Source organism: Oculina patagonica, chromosome 7, assembly GCF_052425735.1.
Source record: "Oculina patagonica isolate OP01 chromosome 7, crgOcupat, whole genome shotgun sequence".
NCBI classification, from domain to species: Eukaryota; Metazoa; Cnidaria; class Anthozoa; order Scleractinia; family Oculinidae; genus Oculina; species Oculina patagonica.
In genome coordinates this window covers 27,104,644-27,130,505 of record NC_135764.1, presented here as the reverse complement: position 1 = coordinate 27,130,505, position 25,862 = coordinate 27,104,644, and the positions used below count along the sequence as shown (strand labels likewise).

Below are 25,862 nucleotides of genomic sequence, written 5' to 3'. Positions count from 1 at the left end.
GCTGCCTCAGGAACTTCAATCACTTTTCTGTTTATACTCAAAATTTTGCAGTGTTTGTATTTTGTGTGAAAGCAGGGTTGAAACAAGCATTTATGGTAACTTGAAAAAAGCATTCAACACCACTCATTCAAAAGTTATTTTATTATGTTCCTTGATCATATCATAACTTCCTTTTTTCCTCTTTTAAAGCTTTCTTGCAATGACCTGGAAAAAATAGTATAATTTTAGCAAATGCAATGAGAGCAGCTCAACTCATATAATTATTTATTTCCTTTTACATATATTAGCTATCACTGAGAGGTGAAAATGATTCTGTCAGCATTTGCATACTGCCAAGTCTGTGGATTGCAGCTAGTGCAAGACTCACAAACAATATTCTACCACATATTTCTCCCACATATTATCTCCACAACCACTAAGATTTCAGGATATGAGGCCAAGGCCTGAATTGAAAAGATGATAGCCTCATTTGTTGAATCAAGCTTTCACTATATTTCAGTGCTAAATACCATGTGAACCCCCCTCCCCCCCCCCCCCCCATATTTTTTGGATAGCAAGAGATAATAAAATTTGTGAACACTTTTTATTGACATTTATACCATGGGTATATATACATATACAAGGTAAAAAAGATTTTGTTACAGCAGTCCAGTTTCTCCCCATACCCTAATCATGTCCACCTTAATTGTGAAGTGGCAAGTTTCACTTTTTATCTTTTTTCATCCATAGTAAAAAATCTGTTCTTCTCAGCAATGATTCAAAAGATAAATTAAGGATCATATGGTTGATAGCTAAGCAGTTAAATTAGGGGAGATCAGCTTTGGATATAAGGTTATTATAATTACCATAGATGCTCTCAAATTTGAAATTCTTAATTTTTAGTGCAAGAAATGCTAACATGAATTTAAAATTTAGTCAGTCACCCTAAACTTAACAAGCAAGATATACCCATGAACAATTACGTAAATACTACAAAAATACCAGAAATGAAAATAAATATTATATGAGTCTTATACGTCAATGAGTCATGAGTGCATGATTCAAAATAAAGTCTGCGTCCAAGCCTAGTGGCCAACACAGCCAGAGCTTATTCCGGTTTCTGTAGCATTTAGCGACTAGGAGTATTTTACTCCCCATGGATGGGATGCTAGTCTATCACAAGGATACCCCTGACAGCAAATTCACCAGTAACCATTTATACATCTGGGTGAGAGAGGCACGTTTCTTGCCCAAGAACAAAATGTAGTGCCCTGGCCGGGCCCCGAACCTGGACTGCTTAATCTAGAGTCCAGCATGCTAGCCATTAATGGGCCACTGCACCTCCCACAAAATAATAAATTATATAAGAGAAGTTATTTGAAAAAGCCAGTGCAACCATAACTAACAAATAAAACCTAACCACATGCAAATGATTTGGAGTGCTTCTAAGGTAATTTGTACTCAGGTAAAAATTATTGTGGTTCAATAGGTTATAACTAACTTTGTGTGAAAATCACTTTTCTACTGATTTGACTCATTGACTCAGACTCATCTGACTCATAAAACAGGGGTAAAAACAGGGGACATTGCCTGACGGCAATGTCCAGACCCATGCGGCACAGACAAAATAACTTGCAAACTGGTTGAACAAAAAAAAAAAAACAGCAATAACAGTATGCAGAGTTGTTAAATTTTCTGCTGTGATTTATGTCACAAAGACAATTAATTATTTGCATTGTTTTCAGCCAGGTATAAGCTTACTATTGTTTTTACCCATGGGTCTGATACATGTACAAATAAAAACCTACCTTATTTTAATCCACCAGTAAAAGATGAAATTGATGCTTTTGACAGGATGGACCTGGTTGACTGCAAGCTGAATACACTTTCTTCGGGTGAACATCTTTGGTGTCTTACTCACTCAACATCGATGTCAAAAAACTCCAAAATTTCGTTTCAAACCGCTGTCTTAAAGCAGTTCTGGACCATTTTTCACTTTGATAAGGTTTTCTTACACAACCGGCATCTTTTCTTCACGAAAGCGATGTGCTTTTCCAACAGACTGCAAAAGAACATTAAACGAACATGGCATAAGCAGTCCAGTCGATGTATCACTTTACAAATAACGCACATGGCGCGACACAAAGTTGTATCTTCAAAACCACAGCACTATGTGAATAAGTCTTGCACTACAACGAAAATAGTACGAAATCAAACCAAATTGTATACAGATTCTTAAAATAATTTTTCCAAAGATGGAAAAAATTGCTACGCACCTTTTATCTTTAGATGTTTGATGCTTGGTCAAGCAGCCTCATGCTATCGAATGCTCCAAAAATCAATATTTTTTCCTCTAGAACTCAAAGAACACGTGAAAAGACGCCATTTTCTCACACTCGTCTGTTACCTTGTTGTTCAAAGGCTAAGTTCCCAAAGTACTGTGGGACATGGGTACTTCAGCGCGTATACAGGACCTAAAAACTCTACCACTATACTGTCCCTTGAAGCGGGCGCCATTTTGAAAAAATATGACGTCATCAGATATCCAGTTCTGGTTACGCGCCGCACTGGCAAAGGTGGGGAAAAACCCGCCTCACGTTCGTTAAGATATAAAACAGGGAGCGGAGGGAGGGAAAAATGAAATGCGCCATGCTGTGACAATGGTTACGCGAAGATCGAACTAGAGCCCGGGTAGCCTCACTTTTATGTAAGAAGCGATGACGTAATCCCTCACCGGAAGCTTGGACACGATTGCATCACAAGCTACATAAAAACATTTATTTTTTCTGCGTGAAATAAATATTCTTTTGTTACTAACAAAAGATTCTGACGGTCTTCTTTAAAAACCGGGCTTTCTACAGATATGCTGTTTGCACAGTTCCATTGTAGAGTCCTTCAAGAATTTCAGTTCACGGCCATATTTGACAAGTCACGTGACCAGAATAAGAAACCCCGCAAACTGAAAAGACATATAAATCTGAACAATAAAATCAGTGCCAGCACTTAAAGAACGGGCGCATGCTTTGTACGATTATTAAGAAATTCGATTTATTATACAAGTTATGCCGTAATAAATGCTCGTATTTACAGACTTTCTTTAGTAGCGTCCACTGTAATGCAATATTATTTTTTTTCTATTTCAAAAAACCATTTAGCATTACCAAACGCTCCAAAATGGCTTGTAACAAAACCATTTTTGGCAATTCCTTAGCAACTCCTCTAGATCTGTAGTTTAGAAGGAGAGAAATTGCCAGGGGATTGTCAGATAAATAGAATTTCTCCGCAATAAGAAGCTTTGCAAAACGTGCTACCCTCTTTAGCTCATATATGTTGGTTTACTCAGTAAAACACTCCAGTTGTTACATTTATCACTATCACTCTACAGTGTTGTGTAGGAAGCTCCTTAACTAATCTACTCTACTCTACTTTTCTTCTTCTTCTTCTTCTTCTTCTTTTTCTTCTTCTTCTTCTCCTTCTTCTTCTTGTTCTTCTTCTTCTTCTTCTTCTTCTTCGTCTTCTTCTTCTTCGTGGCGTAGCTTTTTTAGACACGTCAAATACTAATTTGAGGTCTATCTTTATTTTGTTCATAGAGACCTTGCGTACAACAAAATTCAATATTTGCCAAAGGACTTGTTCTATTCTCTGCAACGTCTCTCATTGCTGCAAGTATCTCATCCATAAAGCCATCAGTATAAACATAATTTCCATTCTCCAAAATTTAACATTAATCAAAGGCGGTTCCCAGCATTTCTACGTTGTTTGTCAAAGAACTTTTACTTACAACAACCCACTTACTGGAGCCTTGACTTGCCGACAGGTCCACATTTTAGTACTGGTTTAAAAAAAAATGTCCCAAATCTAAGTAACATGACCTAAGGTAACGTAAGCTAGTACATAATTATATCAAGGTATCAATGCAATGGTGCAGTAAGTATTATCTTTAACTAGTCAGTGAGTGGACTACAGTTGAAGAAGAAACACAAGTAAAATAAATGAGCCGTTTGTAGCTAACGATCGCATGGTACAAATAACATCTTGCTAGAAGGCAATCTACGCGCTGAGACATACAAAACAAAAGGACTTCAACCAGTCATGCTTGACTTCCCTTTGTTATGAATGTCCCAGAGCGTACCTTGCCCTCCCATGTAACCGTAATCGTAACTTATGTTAACTGATTGTCAGAATGCTGCAAGATAACAGAATAATCTCTATATCAAACGAAACCTTTGCAAGGACTACTGACCTTTTCTCGCTGTACGTACTAGTTATAAGTTACGTTTGCTGCGTTTTGATGTCTTTTTAGCGTTATAAAGAGTGTGAAAACTTGACCTAATATAATCTTTAAGTTTGATTCAAGGATGAGACATATAACAACTGATTTTACATAATAATAAAGTATTTTTCGTTTGTCTCACGACGTAGTCACGTGTGATGGAGATCGCGACGTTTCGACTGCACATTGCTAGTCTTCATCAGGCGATAAGGTCGACTGGTTGTGCGTGAACTTATAAAGCACGCTGCCGCGCTGTTATTGGTTGGTTTTCAACAGCTGTGATTGGTGCATTTCGATCCTCGCTGTTTCTGTGTCCTGTTGTTCCCTCAGCGATCCGCTGTCGTACAGTTCTCCTGTTGTTGTGCTTTTTGATCGTGGGCATCCATGCTTCAGGAATTTCAATTCCATTATCCCTGTTAATATTATTAGGGTGAATTCTTAAGTGAATTGCCTCTTTGACCCTGCGTTTGTACCAGTGTGGGTCACGATCAATAAACTTTACCTCATTCCAAAGCGGGTAGTGTCCGGTGTTGTTGGTGTGCTCTGCAACGGCGGAGGTCTGGGTACGGGCGAGTCGGATGTCCCGGTCGTGCTCTTTGATCCTGTCTTGCATAGGCTTCCCGTCTCACTGGTGTAAACTTTGCCACATTCATAAAATATAATATAAAAATAAAATATAAAAATACCTAACTAAATTAATCTAGTGAGCTAAAATATCTATACATGCAGAGAGTGAAGTTTTAAAAGTTAAGAATTTAAAAACTAAAAATATCATGACATTTTTTTATGATTTTACATATTACAACTATCTGATGCCGCACAGCTTAAGTAGATTGGACGAGTGGGGAAATTGCTTGCTAAGGTGGCTCGCAATTATACTCTACATAGCTAGCCTAATAAATATCATATTCAGTTTTTAAAGTATTTATCAGTCGAAAAAGTAATACTAAGGTTAAAGACTTGTTGCAATGGTAATATAAAAAAGGTCAAACATACCCTGTTTTAAAAAATGCCCAGTGAAAGTTTTTTTGTGTCCAATATATATTTTTGTCTTATTGACTAAGGTAGCCTCAAAGACAAAAATATGGTATCCTTAACCTTTTATGTTGCCACGGTAAAGAAATTTTTACCAAAGCCGTGTATACTTGTTTTAAACACGGCAAAAGTTTACGCAAAAAGTTTAGGTTGCGCAAACACTAATTCCAGTTAAAAGTGTGTTAAAAATGTATTATTAAAACAAGTCAAAGTATTGCGCCTTTTTAGCACGCTATGTTTACTTTTAACTCCTAGATTTCTGAGTGCCAACCAATTAGAGAAAATTCCACATCGAGCCTTCTTTAATGTTAATCCACTCGAACAGGAGATGCAGCCTCATATATTGTGAGTAACAGCAATGACTACTAAGTGGAGAGTAAATGGAAAGTAAAAGAAAGAAACTCTCGAGTCACGCTAGACTAAGTCTTTACGGAGCAAGAATAGAAAGATACCTGAATATACTTATGAAAAAAAGGTAAATTGTTAGCATCATGAGTTCAAACAAAGTCTTACATCAAAACGGGTACTGCAATACTTGCTATGCTAATTACGTTATTTTTGCTGCCACCTTTCAAGAATGTTCTTGGATAATCCTATAACGACAATCGAACCAGAGGCATTTAGGTGGGGAAGATACAAAAACGGAATGCATATGTGAGTTAAGAGTATTCTTAATTATTTTTCAAAGGAGTTTAAAGAAGTCGTTTAAGCCTCCTGAGACTTTTTAAAACACACATTTGGCCGAAAGACAACCCTCAATTTCGGTGACCAAATAAATAAATCCGATTTTCTCCAACTCTAATTTCCATCATTTTACCCTCGGACGTACAAGGGGGAGGGGGGGGGGGTGGGGGTGGAACCGCTTCTTTAAGGGTTTTTGAAACTTATGATTTACTCTATAGTGCTGAAACTAGCTATCCGTTCATTCATCCCTTGTAGACGTTTTGTTGTGCCAACCATTTTCCCATGGTTTTTGCTTTGACAACGTCATAAATACCTGCACGTTTTTTTTTGGATATTTTGGGTTATTTTTTTTTTATTTTTTAATTAAGTTCGTATGATGTGTTTAAATTTACATTCCATAAGCATCCTGGCTTGATTTTGTATATATTTGCGTTATCTTCTGACTTTCTAAGAAAATGGTAAAATCCAAGATCGCGGTTCTAATGACGTCATATGACGACGTATGACGTCAAAGCCAGCAAAAAACTATGTCAGTTTGTCGAGTAAGCCAAGGGCTTTCTCCCCGGAGCAAAATAATTGCGCTTCGCGTTTAAAGAACGAAGACCTTAGGAGGTTCAATCCTCCCCCCCCCCCCAACCCACCACCATCGCTGTACCAAGGTGGATATATGAGTTTGCTCCTACGTTCGAGGGTTAAAACTTCGAAGCCCATTTATTTAAATCCTTTTTGGGGAATTTTAACAAGAGATAAATACCATTGTGCAAAAGAGAAAACTTACGGGACTCACTCGCGAGATACGACATAACAAGTGCCGGAGGATTGGCATCAACCAAACTCAACTTACCATCTAGCCTTTTTCGCTTGATGGTATGAAGTAAATGGTAACCGCTTTATCAAAGGTCAAAATGTCGCGATCGATTTGAAAGTGGCGGTATGTAAATTGTTCCCATTGCTAAATAATTTCAGGGATTCTTGGCAAAGTTCTAGCTAGCCTTCTCGAAACCGGTGAGAAATGATAATATGGTAAAATGTCACCAATACTGTGTTATACACTTTCTAAAACCTAACCCAGGGCTAAAAGCAAAAACAAACAAACAAAGAAAAAAAAAAGGAAAACAACTTTCAGCTTACTTCATGATATGTTCTCTTTATTTAAAATCTCTTTGACAGATATTTGCTACGAACGAAGCTGAAGATATTGGGCCTAGATTCCTTCTTTGGCCACAATGTTGAAGATTCTCGAATGTGACGTATTAGTTTGATGATATAAATACTTGAAGATATAGTGCTGAATAATACACAGACAATCTTTTCAACAGTATTATAATATGCAGTGTATTTTGTTCTTCTCAGAGTGGTAACAGACAGAACGTTTACAAAAGTGATATATGTAACTAAATCAAGAGAAAACCATGTCACAATACATCTGTTAGTGCATATTGCTTATATTTCACATGTACTCATATCCCGGCGGATTCCCTCGTTATAGAGGGTGGGAAACATGTCAGAAACTTTGAATTAAAAAACGGGCGTTGGCCACTTAGTTAAGCAATACATTAAAAAAATGTCTCAAGGCTCAAGGCTCAAGGCTCAAGTCACTGTAGCTCCACACAGCGGTCAAACGCAGCGCGCGTGCGCAGTTCCTGTGTAATTCCCGCCAAAGTTTTCCATACAAAGTCTTAAATTTTCCGTAAACTTTCGCTTTAAAGCCAAAAGTTAACGCCGTCCCTGGAAAGTTAAGGTTTATACGCCGCTTATGGATTGGAAATTTGATTATTCATCTTCACTGAGTGTCCCAGCTTGAACTGTTCTTTCACAGTACTATTTCTTTAACAATTTCTTGAAAACGTTTGCCCACTTTCGAGTCAAAAGTTCGAGGCGGCAAAGACCGGATGTGACGTCAATTTTTGCGTTTGACCGCTGTGAACTGTAGCTCTAATGTGAACATATAGGAATTTAATGACAAAAAAGAGCACGGGCGTATTTACCTCGGACGAACAGCACGAATCAGACGAAGAAACAACCATAGGACCTAATTCATTTAATGTTATAACTTTGGCTCAATAGAAGTTCGACGCATGAAGTGGACCAATTTCGGCGAAGAGTCGGAGATGATTGAAAAACACCGAAATTCAATTATTTCTCTAACTTTTCGCTGTTAAGGTGGATTTCCACTGATGCGTAATTTTTTAAGTGCGTCTACGCGCGTAAAAATTCGTTCATGCATTGTCTCTAATTTTTTTACGCACGCCAACGCAAGTAACAAATTACGCGTCAGTGAAAATCCGCCTTATTTTGTGATTTTACAATTTAAACCTGTGACATGTACACATGTAGTAAACAAGAATACATCACACAGGGGAACATGATCAAATAAATTTAATTATTTTAACATTGACCTTAAAAAAGTTAATGTTAAAATCGGTATCCAATTTCTAATTTTTCTTATCAATTCTGCAAAACAAGCTTTCTTGTTAAATACCATAACTTCATATGTTTAACGTTTTTTTTTTCTTATAGACGTTGATACTCAGATTTATTTCTCTGCTAAAAAATATTACCTCCTAGGAATCCTGTCAATTCGCTAACAGAGGCTATTCGTGTTGTCGATTACAATTCCCGTTACGGTTCCGCTCTTACTTACGCTCTCCTGACCTCGGGATTCAGGTGGATATCAGATATCCATAATGTGGTTACATTGTTGCCATGTCCACTGGGATCATTTTCCAATTCTTCCGCCATAGGGGTTGACGTATGCACAAAATGTCCCCCAGGTATGCTATAGTCTTTTATGGATATGTTTTTTTTCTCGGATGACACACGAGATGCGAGGATCTGCGTCGTTTACTCACGGAATGACTCTGCAAATTTCTGAAATATTTTTTACTTCATTCAATTCATTAAAAACCAGGCGAGACCGTTTAGATTTCACGTCGGCGGAAGTAAACCACTAAGTTATTTTAATAACTTAGGCATATTACTGGAGCGTTAAATACCATAAAACACAGATGCCATACTCATCAACTTTTAAATCGTAAGTACATTAACCGACTTTATGTCTGTAGAATTGAGGAATAAAGGGAACATAAATATTCCCTTTTCAGGAGGATTTTACTCGGATGATGTCGGCTACGTGGGGAAAAGCTGCAAAAAATGTCCAAATGGTTCTTTTGTTCCATTTAACAAAGCACCGGGAACACGAAAGCAAGATTGCAAGTCCTGTCCAGAAGGTAACAAAAAAATATATAAATAATCATGCGACGTTTTTGTATAAAAGAGGGTCTACAGTCCTCAAAACGCCCTATTATGTTCCTTCCAGTTTTTAAGAGATTAATGCAAGTTTACCCTAATACAAATGTAACAGATAGCTTTGATTATAGGCACAGTTTGCCATTTCATTTCCACTGACTGTGAGGCTCCGTTTGCTCTGACTATGGAATTGATGTTATCGGCGCTACTATCTTATCATATCGTTAAGGCTTCAAGCAGTCCAAATTAAACTGTTGCAGATATGTAGAGGGAAGTTTAACCATAATTTGAGATATATTTAATCATTTTAAAGATTTTTATATAGAAGAGGGAGGAGGGATAAAGGATAACTGGATAGACGAAATCATAGAGCAAAGAAATCAATATTAATAATAAAGATCAGTATAGAAGAGATTATTTTTTTCTTAGTGTTTTCAATCGCGTACCTTCTTAGCATGTAGGCTTCCTTTTCAACTCCTCTCCGCGATTTCATCTCAATTCACTCATTTAACATTTACCTTTGATGCTGTTAACATATCAGTGTTCCTGAAAAGGTTGTGTAACTCTTCTTAAATGTTAAACAGGAACAGAAACTGATTTATTTGCTGGATACCGTGCTTGCAGATGTTTGGCAGAATTTTATCGAACACACATATTTGAGAAATGTCACAAATGTTTACGAGGACTGAAATGCAAAGACGAGTACGTTTCTTTGAAATCTGGTTATTGGTGGGAATGGCGGAACGAGACCCACAAAGACCGCTACAGAGATTTCATTGCGAATCTCATGACATCTTTACCAGCATTAGACTCTGCCAGCGTACAATACTCATTTCCGATACCAACGCCGTACAGGTGTCCACGAGAAGAGTCTTGTAAAGGTGGTTTGGACTCTCCGTGTGAAAATGGCTACAAAGGTCCACTTTGTGAAGTTTGCAGTTCAGGGTTTTATAAACAATTACAAACGTGCATACAATGTCCCTCAAAGAAGTGGATAGTTGTACAGGTGTCAGTTATTATAGTTATCATATTTATACTGACTGTACTTGTGCTGTGGAAAAGCAAGAAATTCAAAGAAGAGGGAGGACACCGCCCTGTGATAGACATGTTCTTTTCCAAGCTTAAGATCATGATTGGATTTTATCAGGTCACCCATGGTTTACTGCATGCTTTCTCGTACGTCAAATGGCCAGGCTCCTTGCAAGTAATCTCCAAATACTCAGGAATACTCCAGATGGATGTGCTGCAGATTGCACCTTTACACTGCCTTTTCTCGCGATTTCATGTGAATGCCTTTGGAAGTTTGCTTGCGATCATGGCAATAAATGCTGCAGCCATTGGCGTGTCTCTTGTCACTTATGGAGTGCGTAAAACAATAATCGTACGAAGTCAAAGCCTGCAAAGTAAGGAAAAGTCAAGAAAAATCTCACAGACAAAAGAACTCGTCTTCAGGAATTTGTTTTTCTTCTTGTACGTAACGTACTTGAGCACGTGTGTCAAGACAGCTAATGTCCTACCAATAGCCTGCCATAAACTTTGCCGCGATGAAAAGGAAGAATTGTGTTACAAGTACATGAAGGCGGATTACAGCATACAATGCCAAGGTACAAATTACAATCATTGGCTTGTCGTGGCGTACATTTCTACTGCCTATATCTTTGTCCTGCCCGTTTCTTCATTTATCGCCCTTTGGAGAAAACGGAGAGCGATATTAACTGTAATAGATGCCGATGCAGGCCCAGGCATGGAAATGACCTCAGGATTACGTTTTCTTTTTGAAAACTACGAACATCGTGCGTGGTATTGGGAATTAGTTGAAACGTCGCGTAAAGTGATCCTTACGTCTGGCCTGACTCTTGTGGGTCAAGAGAGCAGGTCCTACATTGGCTTGGCATGGGTCATTGCTGGCATGTATGGAATGTTGTTCTCCTGGATCAAACCCATCCAAGACGTAACCGAGAACAGATTGATGGCGACGTCCATTGCTGTTACTGTTGTTAACCTGGGTATAGGAGCTGTAAGTAGAATTCCTGCGGAGAACATACCTTCCTCCACCGCAACATATATGGACGCAGTCTTGTTCAAAATATTGGTACTTGGAGCAAATACTTCGGTGATTGGCCTACTCCTTGGTAAGATAACAATATCAGTACAATTTGTTTTGAGCCAAAGCTTCTTCTTTTAAGACTGAAGGGGTGTTGTTAATTCGTCCTACCGATTTTAAACGCTTTAAACTAGTCGAATATAGTTTTATATCAGGCACCAGTTCTGTATGGGATGCCATTCAGTGTCTATAAAATTTAGGTATAGTTTTTCAGGTACATATTACCAAATTTTAAACGACATTTTTTTTGCAATAAATTTTGGGTTACTTAACGTTTCTTAATTGTTTTTAATAAACAATAGCCAGTTTTGGTGATTTCCGGCTGGTCATCTTGTCAATTTTCGAATCTCAAAGGATATTTTGGGGGACGTTCTTCTTACACTAAACTTGAGTATTTGTACCGGATAATTGACCCAGAGCTACGATCCAACAGACTGTAGACGAGAAAATAAGTTAGCCTATCACGCAGTGCAAGGGAACTTTGAAAAGTGTAGGAAATAATAGAAACTTTTTCAATAGACCAAATAAGTGGGTGTGTTAATGGGAAATAACAAAGTACAAATTGCACGATGCTGAAACTTTATTTGTTCTGTTTACCGCACGTAGTGGCAAACATGGTGTACCTTCGGTTTATGATCAACTATAAGACGTCGTTCATTTGTAACGCAATTTGAACTGCTTTTTTCGTTTATTTCAGTTCAATATGCAGTGTTTCTATGTCGCTACTTCAAGGAATGGCGCAAAAATCCACACTGGTCCCTTTCATGCTGTCTGGGGTTGCTTCTCCCTCTCAATGATTTGCAAGGAGAAATACACGGGTTAATGGATGCGGACTGCATTCATAAAAACCAGCTACAGACCGGGCAATTTGAAAAGCCTACCATTTTCTCAGCTGTGAAAGACAGTGGAGCAATCGATGTCACTCTTGAAGATGAAGAAAAACGTGATGGTGACATAGTGAAGAAACAAGATGAAAATCGTCAGGATGTCGGGATCAGTGACACAAGACTTCATCAAGGGACGCAGACAGAGCTATGCTGTATTCCTATCGCCGAGTTCGTGGCTAATAATCAGCTAATTACCGACTCACATGAGAAGTATCTGTGAGTATAAGTACCTATTAAATTAAGCTTTTAGTTATGCACGCTTCCAAAGACTCTCAGGGGACATTCTATACTCACACTGCCACTTCCAGTGGAGTGTACATTTTTTTAAAACAAGTTCAGTTTAGTTCTAGTTTAGCTGTTTTAGTGTTTAAACTACAAATGTAGTTTCTCCCCTTTTTTAAGCCATGATCGACAGTTCATTCTCAAACTCATTAATAATTCATGACGTTATAAGCCAACCAGAGCGCCCCATTCGGGTCAGGTGGATGAGTTGGAAACTCAATGAAACACCAGTTGAAAATCACTAGTGTTTCATCACGTTTTCATCACTAGTGTTTCATCACGTTTTCATCACTAGTGAAAAAATTGTTCTTAATCTGCATATTCATATATTACTCAAACACAGCTTTACATGAATCATTAATTTTTAATAAACAATGACCAGGAAAAACATTTCAAATTACAAACTGACAAGCCTAAGTCATTTGAAATTAAAGTTTACAGTACATTTCTTAAAGTCGCCAAAACAGACTGGCATAGTATCCATATCCACATTCTGAGAAACTTTTTCTACCTTCCGTGACACGGACTCACTGCTGGAATCGACACTAATTGTCGCACTTACTAGCTAGCCTAGTGTAAGCGGCTGAACTTTGTGCAATTCATACTCTTTAAAAACTCCACCAACCTCGAGTATTGGAACATTGACACTTCGCACTCGTTGCCAATCCTCAAAAATCCCTATTGCCTACTTATTTTTATATCTGGTAGACTTCGGTACTGCTCTCTCTACACAAAGTTCTTCTTCCTCGATTGTTTTCGGGGAGCGAAACCTTCCTTCGGCCATGGCAAAAACAATATGTAAATCCCTTCAAGTTCACAACGCTTTTAGAATACAAATTTGGTGCAACGCGAAACTATTGGATAATTAAAAACAAAAGCTCACAAATACAATGAATGCCGACTGAATACAACAAATCACACATACAAGGCATTTTAAAGAAAAATGGGAAAAAATACGACACTGCATAATTTTGTATTGTTTCTTTAGAGAAGTCATTTCAAAAACTCGTGCATCGTGTTTCATCACGATTTCCAAACACTCGAAAACAGATGAAAGCACTCGGCCGAAGCGGCCTCGTGCTTTCATCTGTTTTCTCGTGTTTGGAAATCGTGATGAAACACTCGCACTCGTTTTTGAAATAGTACTTATTTTTCTGTTACTCCTGGCGTAAAAGAAACCCGGTTATTATTTTATATTTTGGCGTGTATTAATTAATTGTACAACATTAAAAAGGATTCCTTGTTTACAAGCGCAACGCACTCCAAGAACACATTCACGGAAATGTTTGTGAACCTGTGTAACACAAAGACAATATAAAATTGACAAAGTAGTTTAACCTAAAAAGGTCGAAATAACTTTTCTTTTGCTCGATTGGTTCCCAATTTACCTTTGTAGGGCTCGAGCTAAGAGGAAAATCCCTTTTTTCAGCTTGTCTAAAGCGTCGTCTAAACTAATGTGTTTTCGGCAATGCGTTTTCACCATTCACCCTGATGGAAAAAGCTTGAGTCTACGTTTTCAAATGTCTCCATTCCGAACAGCGTATTCAAATGTAAGCGCCTTTCATGAAAAGGAAGATCTAGAGCGTTTTCGATCTAATCATTTAGAAATGGGTGAAAACTCATCAATGAAAACACATTGGCGCAGTATGGAGTTGCTGTTTTGCCCTTTATGTCCCCCTTGCATGCCATCTGATGAATTTCCACTTGAATAACCCAGGACTTGTTCCCGTCTGGAATTTTTATCTTAATCGTGAGAGCAACGGTGGTCTTATCCTGAGATTATGGACTCAAATCCCACCGAGATCGGAACAATTTCCCTCTGCTTTGCGTGGCCCCGAATCTCAGTCAGCCTCCCACACACTACTCTTCTCGCACAGTAGAAACCCTAGCTATAAAGAGCATAAGCTTGTTTTAATTTAGTAATACGCAAACTGAGGGTTTTTTAGCAATACTCGCCCTTAAAGCGTCAGTCGTCCTTTAACCGTACTTGAGGTAATGGAATAGGTGATTTTGGCAACTGAAAAGATGTAATGTAGATGTAATGTAGAAGTAGATGAAAAAAATCCTACGTGGCGACACAGTTACCCAGTAAAAACTGTTTTAATGCAGGTTTTTATCTTAAGAGAATGATAATTGTAATATACTATTATTACTATCATCATGATGATTATTGAAAAACGACAACTAATTTTTCTTTCGAGGTGTCAACAATCCATCCCTGCACAGAAAGCCCCTGTTAGTACCGACAAGGGTGAATGTAGTACTAAAAATGGAGCTTACAAAGAAGTGGTCAAGCGTCATGTGACGAGCCCTTGGTCAAAGAAACGGGGAAATACTGAAGACTGAAAATACCAAGCTGCTAGTAGAACAATTTTTAGGGATTACAAGTGTTTTTTTATAGTTTGCAGTGTTCGTGTTTCGTCGACACGCTTTTAATGTAGCTTTACTTGTCTATGACTACAAGGATGATTACGAAAAACATATATTATATACATTGCACTTCATTGACTCTTCTAACTCATGTAAAACAGCTTAAGGATACGAGGTTATAAATAAAGTACGTCTAGAGCAGGTCACTGTCACTAAACGAATAACAAGGTTTTTGGTCATTAGAGATCAGAATCCTCTCTTGTGGATCACAATCCCTTTCCACTCCAGGGGTTACAATCCCCTGAGAGAGGTCCTTACTCCTCTTCATCGGTGCAAGCCACAATCCCCAGAAAAAGGTCCTTAGTCAGAGGGCTTAACTCCTCTCCAGTTGTCACCACAGTCCCTTGGGGGAGGTCTTTTTAAGTCCTTAAAAAGTTGAGATGGGAGATAAGACGAAGCTTACCCAGCTCATTAAATGCCTCTGATGCAGATAAACTGAATAGATTCGAACAGAGTTGGTAACTAACTGCACGAAAACATGGGGGATATCCTAATATCTATTGTGGTATACTAACAGGCTACATACATAAGCTTTGAGGAGGCAAAAACGTTCTTAGTCGATCTCTAAACCTGGGAACCAAAAGCCCAACTAAATATGCAGGAAAGGCGTACTTAAGTCGTAAGTCTTATTTACCTTACTTAAAATACATTCTAGATAGTATGGTGTGCGCCTTACCAAAACCAAAGAGAGGGAGGGTTGGGATTTTAGTGGCGAAGAGACAATTATATATAACTTATTTTCAAAGTAGCAGCAAATGAATGTGTTGGCTCGAGACTTGCCGTGTTCAATACCTGAGAAATGATTGACAGTGAGATATACTAAGCGATTGTGATTGGCTCAACCTCACTTTGTGCGACAATTGGTCACGATCCTCAGAGAAGGGGTGCGCCTCTCCTCTGGCGGTTAGGACGAGAAGACGGCTGACACTTTAGACTATCCTACCATCTTCCCAAAATAATAAAAACAGATGTCTGGGCTCTGTAGCAAACGTTTTCAGGGCTCCACGCTGTTATTAGGGCTCAAGGACCCAAGGCCACAATTTAAAGGTGGGCATATAATAGGGGACATGTTCTTGCGAAATGTTTACACGAGGGGGATCGACTAGTCGTGGGAAACTGTTCGCTTGTGTGTGCGACCCTTAGGATTCTAGTACACTATTCATCCCACTCCCTCCTTAAGGAGCCTTATCAGTATTTTGTTATTTTTGCTTACATATGGGAACATGGGGTGAGGAATGGGTTGGATCCAAGTACTATTCAACCTCTCTGATATACATGTAAGCCACCTCAGTTTGGTTCATGTGGTTATTTGATTAGATCACGGACGGTATCGTCGCTACCTTTCGTTTATTATAATCAAACAGTGAAATGATTATTCTTGTTCAGTTCAGTTTTGCATCCCTATTGTGTATAAAAATAGACAATTAACTCCTTTATATTGTCTAAAAATATTGACTGTGACCTTGGCCAATCAAAATAAAGGCTATCACCTGAAATGTATTGTTCTTAGCAGAAGCTGTGAAGCTTGATTCGTTTTTCTTGCTTGTCTTAGTCAGTTAATCAGACTAGATGCGAAACAAAGCGAACGGAAAGTTACATATTGATCTTCCAGGTGATGTAAAAATATTTTGTTTCTTTTGCTCCGGGTTTTATTTCTTTAGTTTGTGCCTTACAATATTAACAGATCGCTTGTGTCTTGAGGCACTTTGCCATTCGTTGCTGTGATTAAGACAAAAAAGCGCCGTTTAGTGAATATGAATGGGAACGCTCTTGCAAATACAAGCGAATTCAATTATTTGATATGATTTGTAAAATAGTCAAATGATAGTACAGACTCTTCATCTTTCCGAGTCATTTCACGATCAGTATAGAAACTCGCATGTTTTATGGACAAGGTCGATGTTTCGAAAGGTCCCAAGCGTTTTTGTTTATAATTATGTTTAACAAAGTTTACACTGGGTTGAATAGTTGCGAAATTTGTTTAACACCTTGGTCAACGCATTAGTTCTATAATTCAGTTTTGCATTTTATCTCTTGCACATACACTCGTCATTGATTAAATTAGAATCCAGACATTTGGATGGGCATTTTTATATCTGACTTACTTAGTGGAGTATATATACTAAGATGCTAATTTTAGCGAACTTGCAGGGGAAAATAATGACAGATAGCGTTTTTTTTTTTTCAGACTACTGTAATTAGTTTGCTTTTGAAACCATCTTTTTATTGTTTTATTTTGATCTACTTGAGTTTCACTGTCTACAAACAGAAAACTGCAAATTTATTGTCACCGTCAGTTTCCAACAAGGCTTGGCTTTATTTTAACCTAAAAAGATATGTTATGAAGAAGAAACTTTAAATCGAGCGCATTTTATTTGATATTAGTATATTCCACACACAAGTGAATAGTGCTTTTCGCGCGCACGGATAGCTTAACTTGGAGGTGATTAGCAAAATACCATTCACCTCCAAGCAGCTAAAGAGAAACAAAATGGCTTTCCGTGTCGCTTTCGCTACCGAAAGCAATGTTTTGGTCCGCTAGTTAGTTAACTTGTGTGGTATATACTGAAGCAATTATCCATGTCTGCGTTATCATGTAACCCACGGCATAAATTCAAATTTCGTTAGCATCTTGCCAAATAAAAATCACCAAATAAGCCCTACCCAGAACGATCAAAATCATGCAGAGTTTTGATTGCTTTTAGCTTTCAGAGTTCGTAATCTATAGAAATGAAGGCGTCTTCGACCAATTAAGCAACAAGATTAGTTCACGATGTTCCATTTCATGACTATATATTGCTAGCAAAGCCGATTACAAATTATAAATCACATTTGCAACATTCGTCGCAGCAACCACCTCTGCGGAATAGAACTGGTATAATGAAACTGTTTAGACGAATGAATATATAGTTTTTACAAACGACAAAAGTAATCTCGCTTTTTCGATTAGAAATCTAACTTGGACTGATTATAATTAAGATATCGATCTTGTTTAGTGTATGACAAACAATGACGTCTTTCTCTTCAGGAATGGCAGTTCAACAATACATGTAAGACCTTTCTTGTGATCATGGATGACAAGTTATTTTACACCATGAAAACAATTTCCTTGCTATTCTTACTGAGGTGGAGTGTAGAGAGCACAGATCTGAAAGGTGAGCACGCATCTATTTTTTTATTTCGAACCTAACAACGTCTACCAAAGAATTAACGTTGACATTTGAAACCACATCTTCCGCGTAACACTCAGGTGTAATATACTCCGTAAAAACTAAAATCTTAATTAATAAGATGTTTCGTTTTACCTCAGCACCCGAATAATGGCAGACGTAATTTTTTAGCTACTGTTTTGGTGTTGAGGAAAGAAGAAACATTTTAAATTAAGATTTTTGTTTTTACGGAGTATATCAGCTACACCACCATGGCAACAACCGTCACTGGTCACACTGGGGACGCAGCCATCGAAGCATAGTTAATAGAGGGAAATGTACGAATCCCGGCAAACATCAAAGAAGCAAAAAAAAAAAAAAAAAAGCCAGGATTTATGTTGGAAGGTCCACGAACGTGCACATCTTTTGATTTGCGCTCATATACTATGCATGAATTACGTAATCGCAATGTTTCTATTGGTTAGTTACAGAAACACAAGTAACGACTTATTGTATGTTGTCAGGTTTTGTGCACGGGCAACCTCCAAAATTGGGAACAAAAACATATACCAAAGAACTCTGCAGGGCTTCATAACCATTTCCCTCTATTAACTATGATCGACTGGATGTTCCAGTAATGATGTATTCAGTTAACAGGAATTGTTTTACAGGCACACATTAGCTAAAAAAAACATGAAGACTAGGCTGAGATGGCCACGGTGGCTTTTTACCATAGAAATCTCCTAAGTTTAAACCAGGCACAGCTTTGGATCCTTTAAATAACAAAAACCTCTTAATTTCAAGAGCAGCAACAGCGTATTATTTCACTTAGTTTCAAATGTCTTCGTCGGTGTTTCAAGAAACATGACTTGACAACAAAAGACGGTGGCGATGATTTTTGATGGGTTAATGGGTGATAGCTATTCATATCGATGTTGCACAGGTAAACAGTAATCAGCATCTATAATCAACTCAAGAGATACTAGTTCTCCAGTAAGTCTTTAAAAAACAAGATGATTAGCTAATACACTTGAGCCGATTTAACAAATTAATAAATAAATTGGAAATAGCACAAAACAGAACCGTGCATTTGTTGGTACAGCGGATAAAGACACTAACGAATTAATTTGTTGTTCTTTAATAGTTCCACCCAAAGTAAAATTACCAGCGTCCGTTCTGCAAGTGTTACCAGGCTACGTATTGTCATGTTCAGCCAATGGAACGCGTCCCGTATACACAGCAATTATAAGGAACTCAACTATAATGGTAAAAAGACCCACAAGTGCGAGCAAAAAATTACGCCAAGAAGGAAACTACACTTGCGTGGCAACAAACAAATATGGAACTGACGTGGGAAGAGTCTCGGTCATTTTTACAGGTCAGTATTGTGAAGAAGAACAGTTGATAGTAGCAACAAGTAGCCTTTAGACTGGACATAGAAGGGGGAGGGGGGGGGGGGGGGGGAGTGCAGAATGGATGCCACAACTCTAGAGGCTCAGGCCAAAAAGCTTACGTTTGGCCGGCAAAGCATTCAATGCCCTAAGAAACTAGCAGTCAACTAACAGCTGCAATAAAATGCGATGTTGTCGTTATTCAGGGCGAATAGATTTTTTGTTGTGTTGCTATAAAAATGTCAACCTCTCTAAATAAAGTTGAAAAAACAAGCGGGAATAGCCGAAATTCTACACTCACCTCATCCCCTCTTCCCGCCCTCGCAATTCATGATCTCACTTACTAAGAGGCCTAACTTGTAGCGGATTTCTTGATAAAGGTAAAACCGTTTATCAAGATCGTCTTACGTTCATAAGACTACCTTTGCTGAGCTCGATAAAATTAATCATAAAGCTTGCTTTTAGAAAGGGTAAATCTTTGGTAAAAATTGTATACTTATCCTAACGCTTTTTTTGTTGTTTTTATCTTAACGCTCAGATTGTGAACTAGCTTGTTCTTATCGTAAATTGGTCTGGTTGTATCAGACGATTACAAATACTTTATCTTGCCGGGATATAACATCACCCAGAGGCATCGCTAAATGCGGTTCAACGATGACTCGATATCTGTAAGAATGTTAATTGAGCTATAACACGGTGGCCAGCCGCTGTTAATATCAATTTTTGGAACAAAGCCTACAATTTTATATTACTTTTCAGCGAAAATTAGGCATACTTTAGCATGACATCTTTGTCTTAAATAAATTTTGAAACAATTCGTGCTATGAAATTGTTATCATAGTTACGTCCCTGAATTTGTTTTACCCACATTGTCACATTGCCACATTGCCGACATCACAAATATGCAACTTGCCTATTTCCTTCCATGTGGGATTTCAAAACTTGTAACGTTCAATTCCCCGTAAGGTTTTTCCAAAATTGTGAAAAGAAGATTTACTCTACAATGCTGAAACTTTCAGTATCTATTCAATCATCCCTTGCAGAAATTTTGATGTCAATGTGTCATATGTCAATGATATTTGACGTTGTAATGGCGTCGTCATAAATACAAGCAGGTCTTGCCCAAAATCGTTATTTTTTTACATTTTTCTTTACTTTTTTCCAGTTTCTTTTGAAACAGAACTGTACGATTTGATTATTTTTGCATTCCATGAGCATTTTTGCTTGATTTTGCATCAATTTCCGTTATTTTCTGATTTTCTAAGAAAATTGCGAGATTCAAGATGGCGGATCCAAGATTGCGGCTATAATGACGTCACGTGACGTCATTTGACCTCACAGCCAACGAAAATTATGTCATCTTGTAGAGTACGGTTCAGTGCAAAAATATTTTGCTGCGCTTTAATAGGACGAAAACCCTGAGGAGGGGATCCATCCACCAAACCCCCCCCCCCCCCCCTTGTACGATGGTTGGGGTATGAGTTTGCTTGCACGTGCGAGGGTTTATTTTTGTCCTCACTAGTACTAGGGGCTAAATCACTTGCTGAAATCACTTACAGGAAATAACCAAATGATTTGTGTTTGCTATATAAATATTAGTTGTTTAGCTAAGTGGTCACGAGGTTATGATAGATCAACGGTTTAAAGTAAAACAGTTTGAGAACGAAGAAAACATGATAATATTTCGAGCTTTTTACGTGTGGTTAGAAACAATATCTTTAATTGTAGAAGAGTGTTTTCAAGCAACCTGTCATATCTTCCTGTTGAAACATTTTCCAAACTTACGAATCTACAGATGCTGTAAGTGCGATTCTTTACTTGTATCAATATCCGTATGGGTATAAGCATAGATATTATTATCATTATCATTATCATTATCATTATCATCATCATCATCATTATCATTATCATTATCATTATCATCATCATCATCATCATCATTATCGTTATCATTATCATTATCATTATCATTATCATTATCATTATCATTGGCAGTTGCAGTGGCAGTGGTAGTGGTAGTGGTAGTGGAAGTGGAAGTTGTAGTGGTATTGGTACTGGTAGTGGTAGTAGCATTTACTAGCATTTGCTTCTCAAAATAGCAACTGACGATCTGCTGCAGCCATAATCCTACACAAATGCTCGTTTAGCTACTACTTAAAACCTCTCTAAAAATGGAGGCGGAAAAGTTATTACAAGTAAAGAAAACAAGAAAACACTTCCATAATATAAGTGAAATAAGAACACCGTAGTTTTCGAATTTGATAGGTTTTCATCATCATGAAGTGAGTTAAAACAAATGCAATGCAAATTTTCTTTGAGTTTAAAGAAGAAAAAAACATTAGGTAATAATCAAATCTTTATAACGTGTCTTTATAATTATTATTATTACGGTAGTTAATTTCGACATGCTTTTTTGCAGCGTTCTATATTTCTAAACAGCGTTGTCTAACATGATACAGTTGTACACTTAAAAGAGTTGCAATTAAAACAAATTGTACTACAATGCAAGACCTACATTTCTCTATGGCCGTAAACAATACGTCATTATTCATGCAATCAAACTCATTGCATTCTGTGCAAGTGAAACCAGACATTACGCTGCATGATTGAAATACATTGATATTTATATTGAACGAAATTCCATGTAAACATGTCAACACTATCATTTTACGCATTGCTTTGTACATTTTCAAAGGGATTTGTCTGCAAACGCAATAACATCTCTACCAAGCAGAGCTTTTGCGAATCTGAAAATCTTGAATAATCTGTAAGTAAATAGTAGGATGATGTAATTTAAAACTTACATGGGCTTATAATCAACACATGTCATAATATTTCAATTAAAAATATAATGTGCTAACGTGCTTTTCACCTCACAAATTATACTTCGTATTTGTACAGGGATTTGTCTTCAAACGCTTTTAAATCTCTTCCTGACGAGGTGTTTGTTAATCTGAAAAACTTGAGATATCTGTAAGTGAACTGACAAAGCAAACTGATATTCAAAGCTTAAATGGGTTTATATTGAGAAAACAGAACATTCGAAACCTGTTATAATAGTTCATTGATATGGTTGTATATAGGATTGTTTTATTTGACATGTGCTATAAATTCGGTTATCGTCAGTAATGTATCGTTTGTATTAGGCTATATTATAATTAAGTTTTCATATAACGCGCGCTCTGATTGGCTGAAACAGTGTACTTTATCAGAGTCCAGATGTACGGAGGAAATGTCATGCCATCGACCCAATATGGCCGACCAATTCCCGAACGTCTTTCTCGGGTTTTGTCTTGACCCTGACATCTTCTTTGACCTGAAAAACGAGAATGAAAACGAGCTTTTAGCGTCAGTGAATTTAAAACGTCCTGTTCCTAACAGCACAAATTGCACGGCGATAGAAAGTGAACTTTCGGTACAAGTTACGGAAAAAGCACCGAGCCGGAAAGTAAGCTTAACAACAAAACAACCAACCAAAGATTTGTAAACAACTCAAGGCCGAAATTGAAGACATTATAGCGAAAGCAGAAACGAAAAACACGAAAGATAGTGCAAAATGGGCTATCTGAGTTTTTGAATATGAGTTTCACATTATTTAAGTACGGAATTTTAGATTAAACACGCACAGCTACATTTTTGTGTAAAAAACAAAACAAACAAACAGCAATTCAAAAAACAGAAAACTAAATTAGCTAGCGAATACACACACAACTCAGACTTGTCACATACGGAATAATTTTTTCTGGCGTTTTCAACAGCTTGGTGCCGTGAAAGAAAAATTGCCAAAAGCCTCCACAAAATTACCAACAAAGAAGCTACACAACAACCTCGGTAAATTCTACGCCGAAGCTCGAACAAAAGACGGTGAACTTTACTCGAGGTCATCGCTTCTTGGATTTCGCAACGCTATCGAGAGATAGCTAAACAGTTCACCCCTAAACCTAGGATTTTTATTGCAAAAGGAGTTGAATTTCAATCTTCAAACAAGCTGCTGCAAAGTTAGAAAAAAAAATTGAACAAGCGCGAAAACAAAGAAAGCATCGAACACAAGTTTACCTGTCATTCCAGAAGCAGACGTCCAGAAATTAAAAACCTCCAATGCAATTCAGGAAGACAATCCTGTTCCTATATCCTAAACAGTGCAATGAATGGAAGGCCACAGCAACCACAGCAGCCGACTCTAATTTTTCCCCTAAATCCGATGGTTGTAAATGATTCGCGAAACACGCCGCACGGCCGCATTTGTGAATTACAGCCACAAGCTTTAAGCAGTTTGTTTTTCTAGTTGTCAAGTTAACAACGTGCAAGTTTTTATGGGCCAGAATTCAGCCAGTTTTCACTGAACAGTCTACTTTTCCATCCTGTGTTGTACTAAAAGTCCTAAGAACTTCAAGGACTCGTGTTAAATTCGGATTACACTTGACGTTTTCAGCTTGTGGATTTCTGAACTTTGATGGTTTCAAACTTGATGGTTTGACAGCTGTTGACAGTTGATGTCTTATTCAACCAATCAAATTTTTTTAACCATTCTAACAAGTTTTGTGATTGACTAATTGTTGCGTACTTTATCAGAGTACAGATGTACGCTGACGCCACTTCTATTCGCTTGAAAAAAGTTTGTTTTGAAAATAATTGCGAGAATTCGTGGGGAAATTAATGAATTTCTTAATTATAAAAAAAAGAAGCCTGGACTGTGCTCTGTTCTGTTGTAAAGCACTTGGGAAGCGACTAGAGCATGTCCATGTCCAAACTATTCAAAATGAAACCACTGCCAACAGGGCACAGGCGACTCCTTGGTCACGCAAGTTTTGTTGTTTACTGGAGATCGCTCGCCTGTAGCTATAAATAATCGTTCGCCTATTTTAAATATATTAAAAAATACGCGGCGCTCTGTTTGGTGTGAAGTATTTAATTTTCTTAATGATATTCACGCCTTTGGCGACGCTTTGTGCGGCGCCGTGCCTTTTTTGCCAAACAACTGAAAGAAGTGGTTGAACATTAACCGCCCGGTTATAAACTGCTTGAAGTTTCTTGTTTTGTGTAAGTTGCGTGTCTGTGGTTTTATGTTATAAGCAGAATGTTAACCCTCAAGCGGATATGCCCCCCCTCCCCCCTCCTCTCCCCCTCATGACCACCTGGAGAGTTTTTCGCAATTTCGAAAAGCGGATTGACTCTACAATGTTCATTCATCCGTTGTGGAAAAATGCAATGCAAATTTTCTTTGAGTTTAAGAAGAAAAAAACATTAGGTAATAATCCAATCTTTAAAACATGTCGTTATAATTATTATTACGGTAGTTAATTTCGACATGCTTTTTTGTAGCGTTCTATATTTCTAAACAGCGTTGTCTAACATGATACAGTTGTACACTTAAAAGAGTTACAATATCATTTTACGCATTGCTTTGTACATTTTCAAAGAGATTTGTCTTCAAACGCAATAACATCTCTACCAAGCAGAGCTTTTGCGAATCTGAAAATCTTGAATAATCTGTAAGTAAATAGTAGGATGATGCAATTTAAAACTTACATGGGCTTATAATCAACACATGTCATAATATTTCAATTAAAAATATATGATGAGCTAATGTTTTTCACCTCTCAAATTATACTTCGTATTTGTACAGGGATTTGTCTTCAAACGCTATTAAATCTTTTCCTGACGAGGTGTTTGTTAATCTGAAAAACTTGAGATATCTGTAAGTGAACTGACAAAGCAAACTGATATTCAAAGCTTAAATGGGTTTATATTGAGAAAACAGAACATTCGAAACCTGTAATAATAATAGTTCATTGATATGGTTGTATATAGGATTGTTTTGTTTGAAATGTGCTGTAAATTCGGTTATCGTCAGTAATGTATCGGTTGAATTAGGGTATAGTAAGCAACGTACTGTAACTAGGTTATTAAAAGTTATGTACTGTAAGCAGTTATAATTAAACGGGTGGGGCCTGGGCCAGGTTCATAATCTGGGTCAGATTTTTTGGCCAGTAATTTTTTCCAGACGCACGCGGCCCAGCCTCGGTCACGGTCACGCAAATTTTGATGTTTCGGCAAGCGACTGCTGGTATTACGAACGCTCTGCTCTCTCTTCAGTGTGAAGTTTGACTCTTAGTGGGGACTGAATGTTGACAATGCGAAGCCGAGAAGTCTTTTGACATGTTCAAACCATTCATAAATGAAACCACTGCCAACAGGGCACAGGCGACTCCTTGGTCACGCGGCGCTCTGTTCTGTGTGAAGTATTTAATTTTCTTAATGAAATGCACGCCTTTGGTTCGAAGCTAGCACTAAACATTCATTTTAAAATGAAATATGAATTATATTACGTAAGTTATACAAGTGTTTTGAGTTTATTTTTGGAATCGAAACGATAATTGCAAACTAAAGACAAATTTG

At 37.6% G+C, this 25,862-nt stretch overlaps 2 protein-coding genes and 1 long non-coding RNA gene across 3 annotated transcripts; 2 read left to right on the top strand and 1 right to left on the bottom strand.

Moving 5' to 3' along the window:
* Positions 1–123: 123 nt before the first annotated feature.
* Positions 124–2,543, bottom strand: LOC144660136 (uncharacterized). The gene is made up of 3 exons (XR_013572044.1): positions 2,256–2,543; positions 1,788–2,041; positions 124–204 (listed from the first exon to the last, which is right to left on the bottom strand). It is a non-coding gene; the product is annotated as an uncharacterized LOC144660136 (long non-coding RNA).
* A 1,554-nt stretch (positions 2,544–4,097) lies between these two features.
* LOC144661006 (uncharacterized) lies at positions 4,098–12,431 on the top strand. Its single transcript, XM_078521728.1, has 9 exons — positions 4,098–4,233; positions 5,543–5,632; positions 5,864–5,941; positions 7,142–7,216; positions 7,325–7,399; positions 8,540–8,745; positions 9,076–9,201; positions 9,805–11,352; positions 12,022–12,431. Exons 1-9 carry the CDS (start codon positions 4,163–4,165, stop codon positions 12,429–12,431), a joined length of 2,679 nt encoding a protein of 892 aa, XP_078377854.1. The 5' UTR covers positions 4,098–4,162.
* Positions 12,432–16,487: 4,056 nt separating this feature from the next.
* Positions 16,488–19,500, top strand: LOC144661005 (uncharacterized). The gene is made up of 3 exons (XM_078521727.1): positions 16,488–16,535; positions 17,952–18,078; positions 19,217–19,500. Exons 2-3 carry the CDS (start codon positions 17,994–17,996, stop codon positions 19,498–19,500), a joined length of 369 nt encoding a protein of 122 aa, XP_078377853.1. The 5' UTR covers positions 16,488–16,535; positions 17,952–17,993.
* Positions 19,501–25,862: the final 6,362 nt, after the last annotated feature.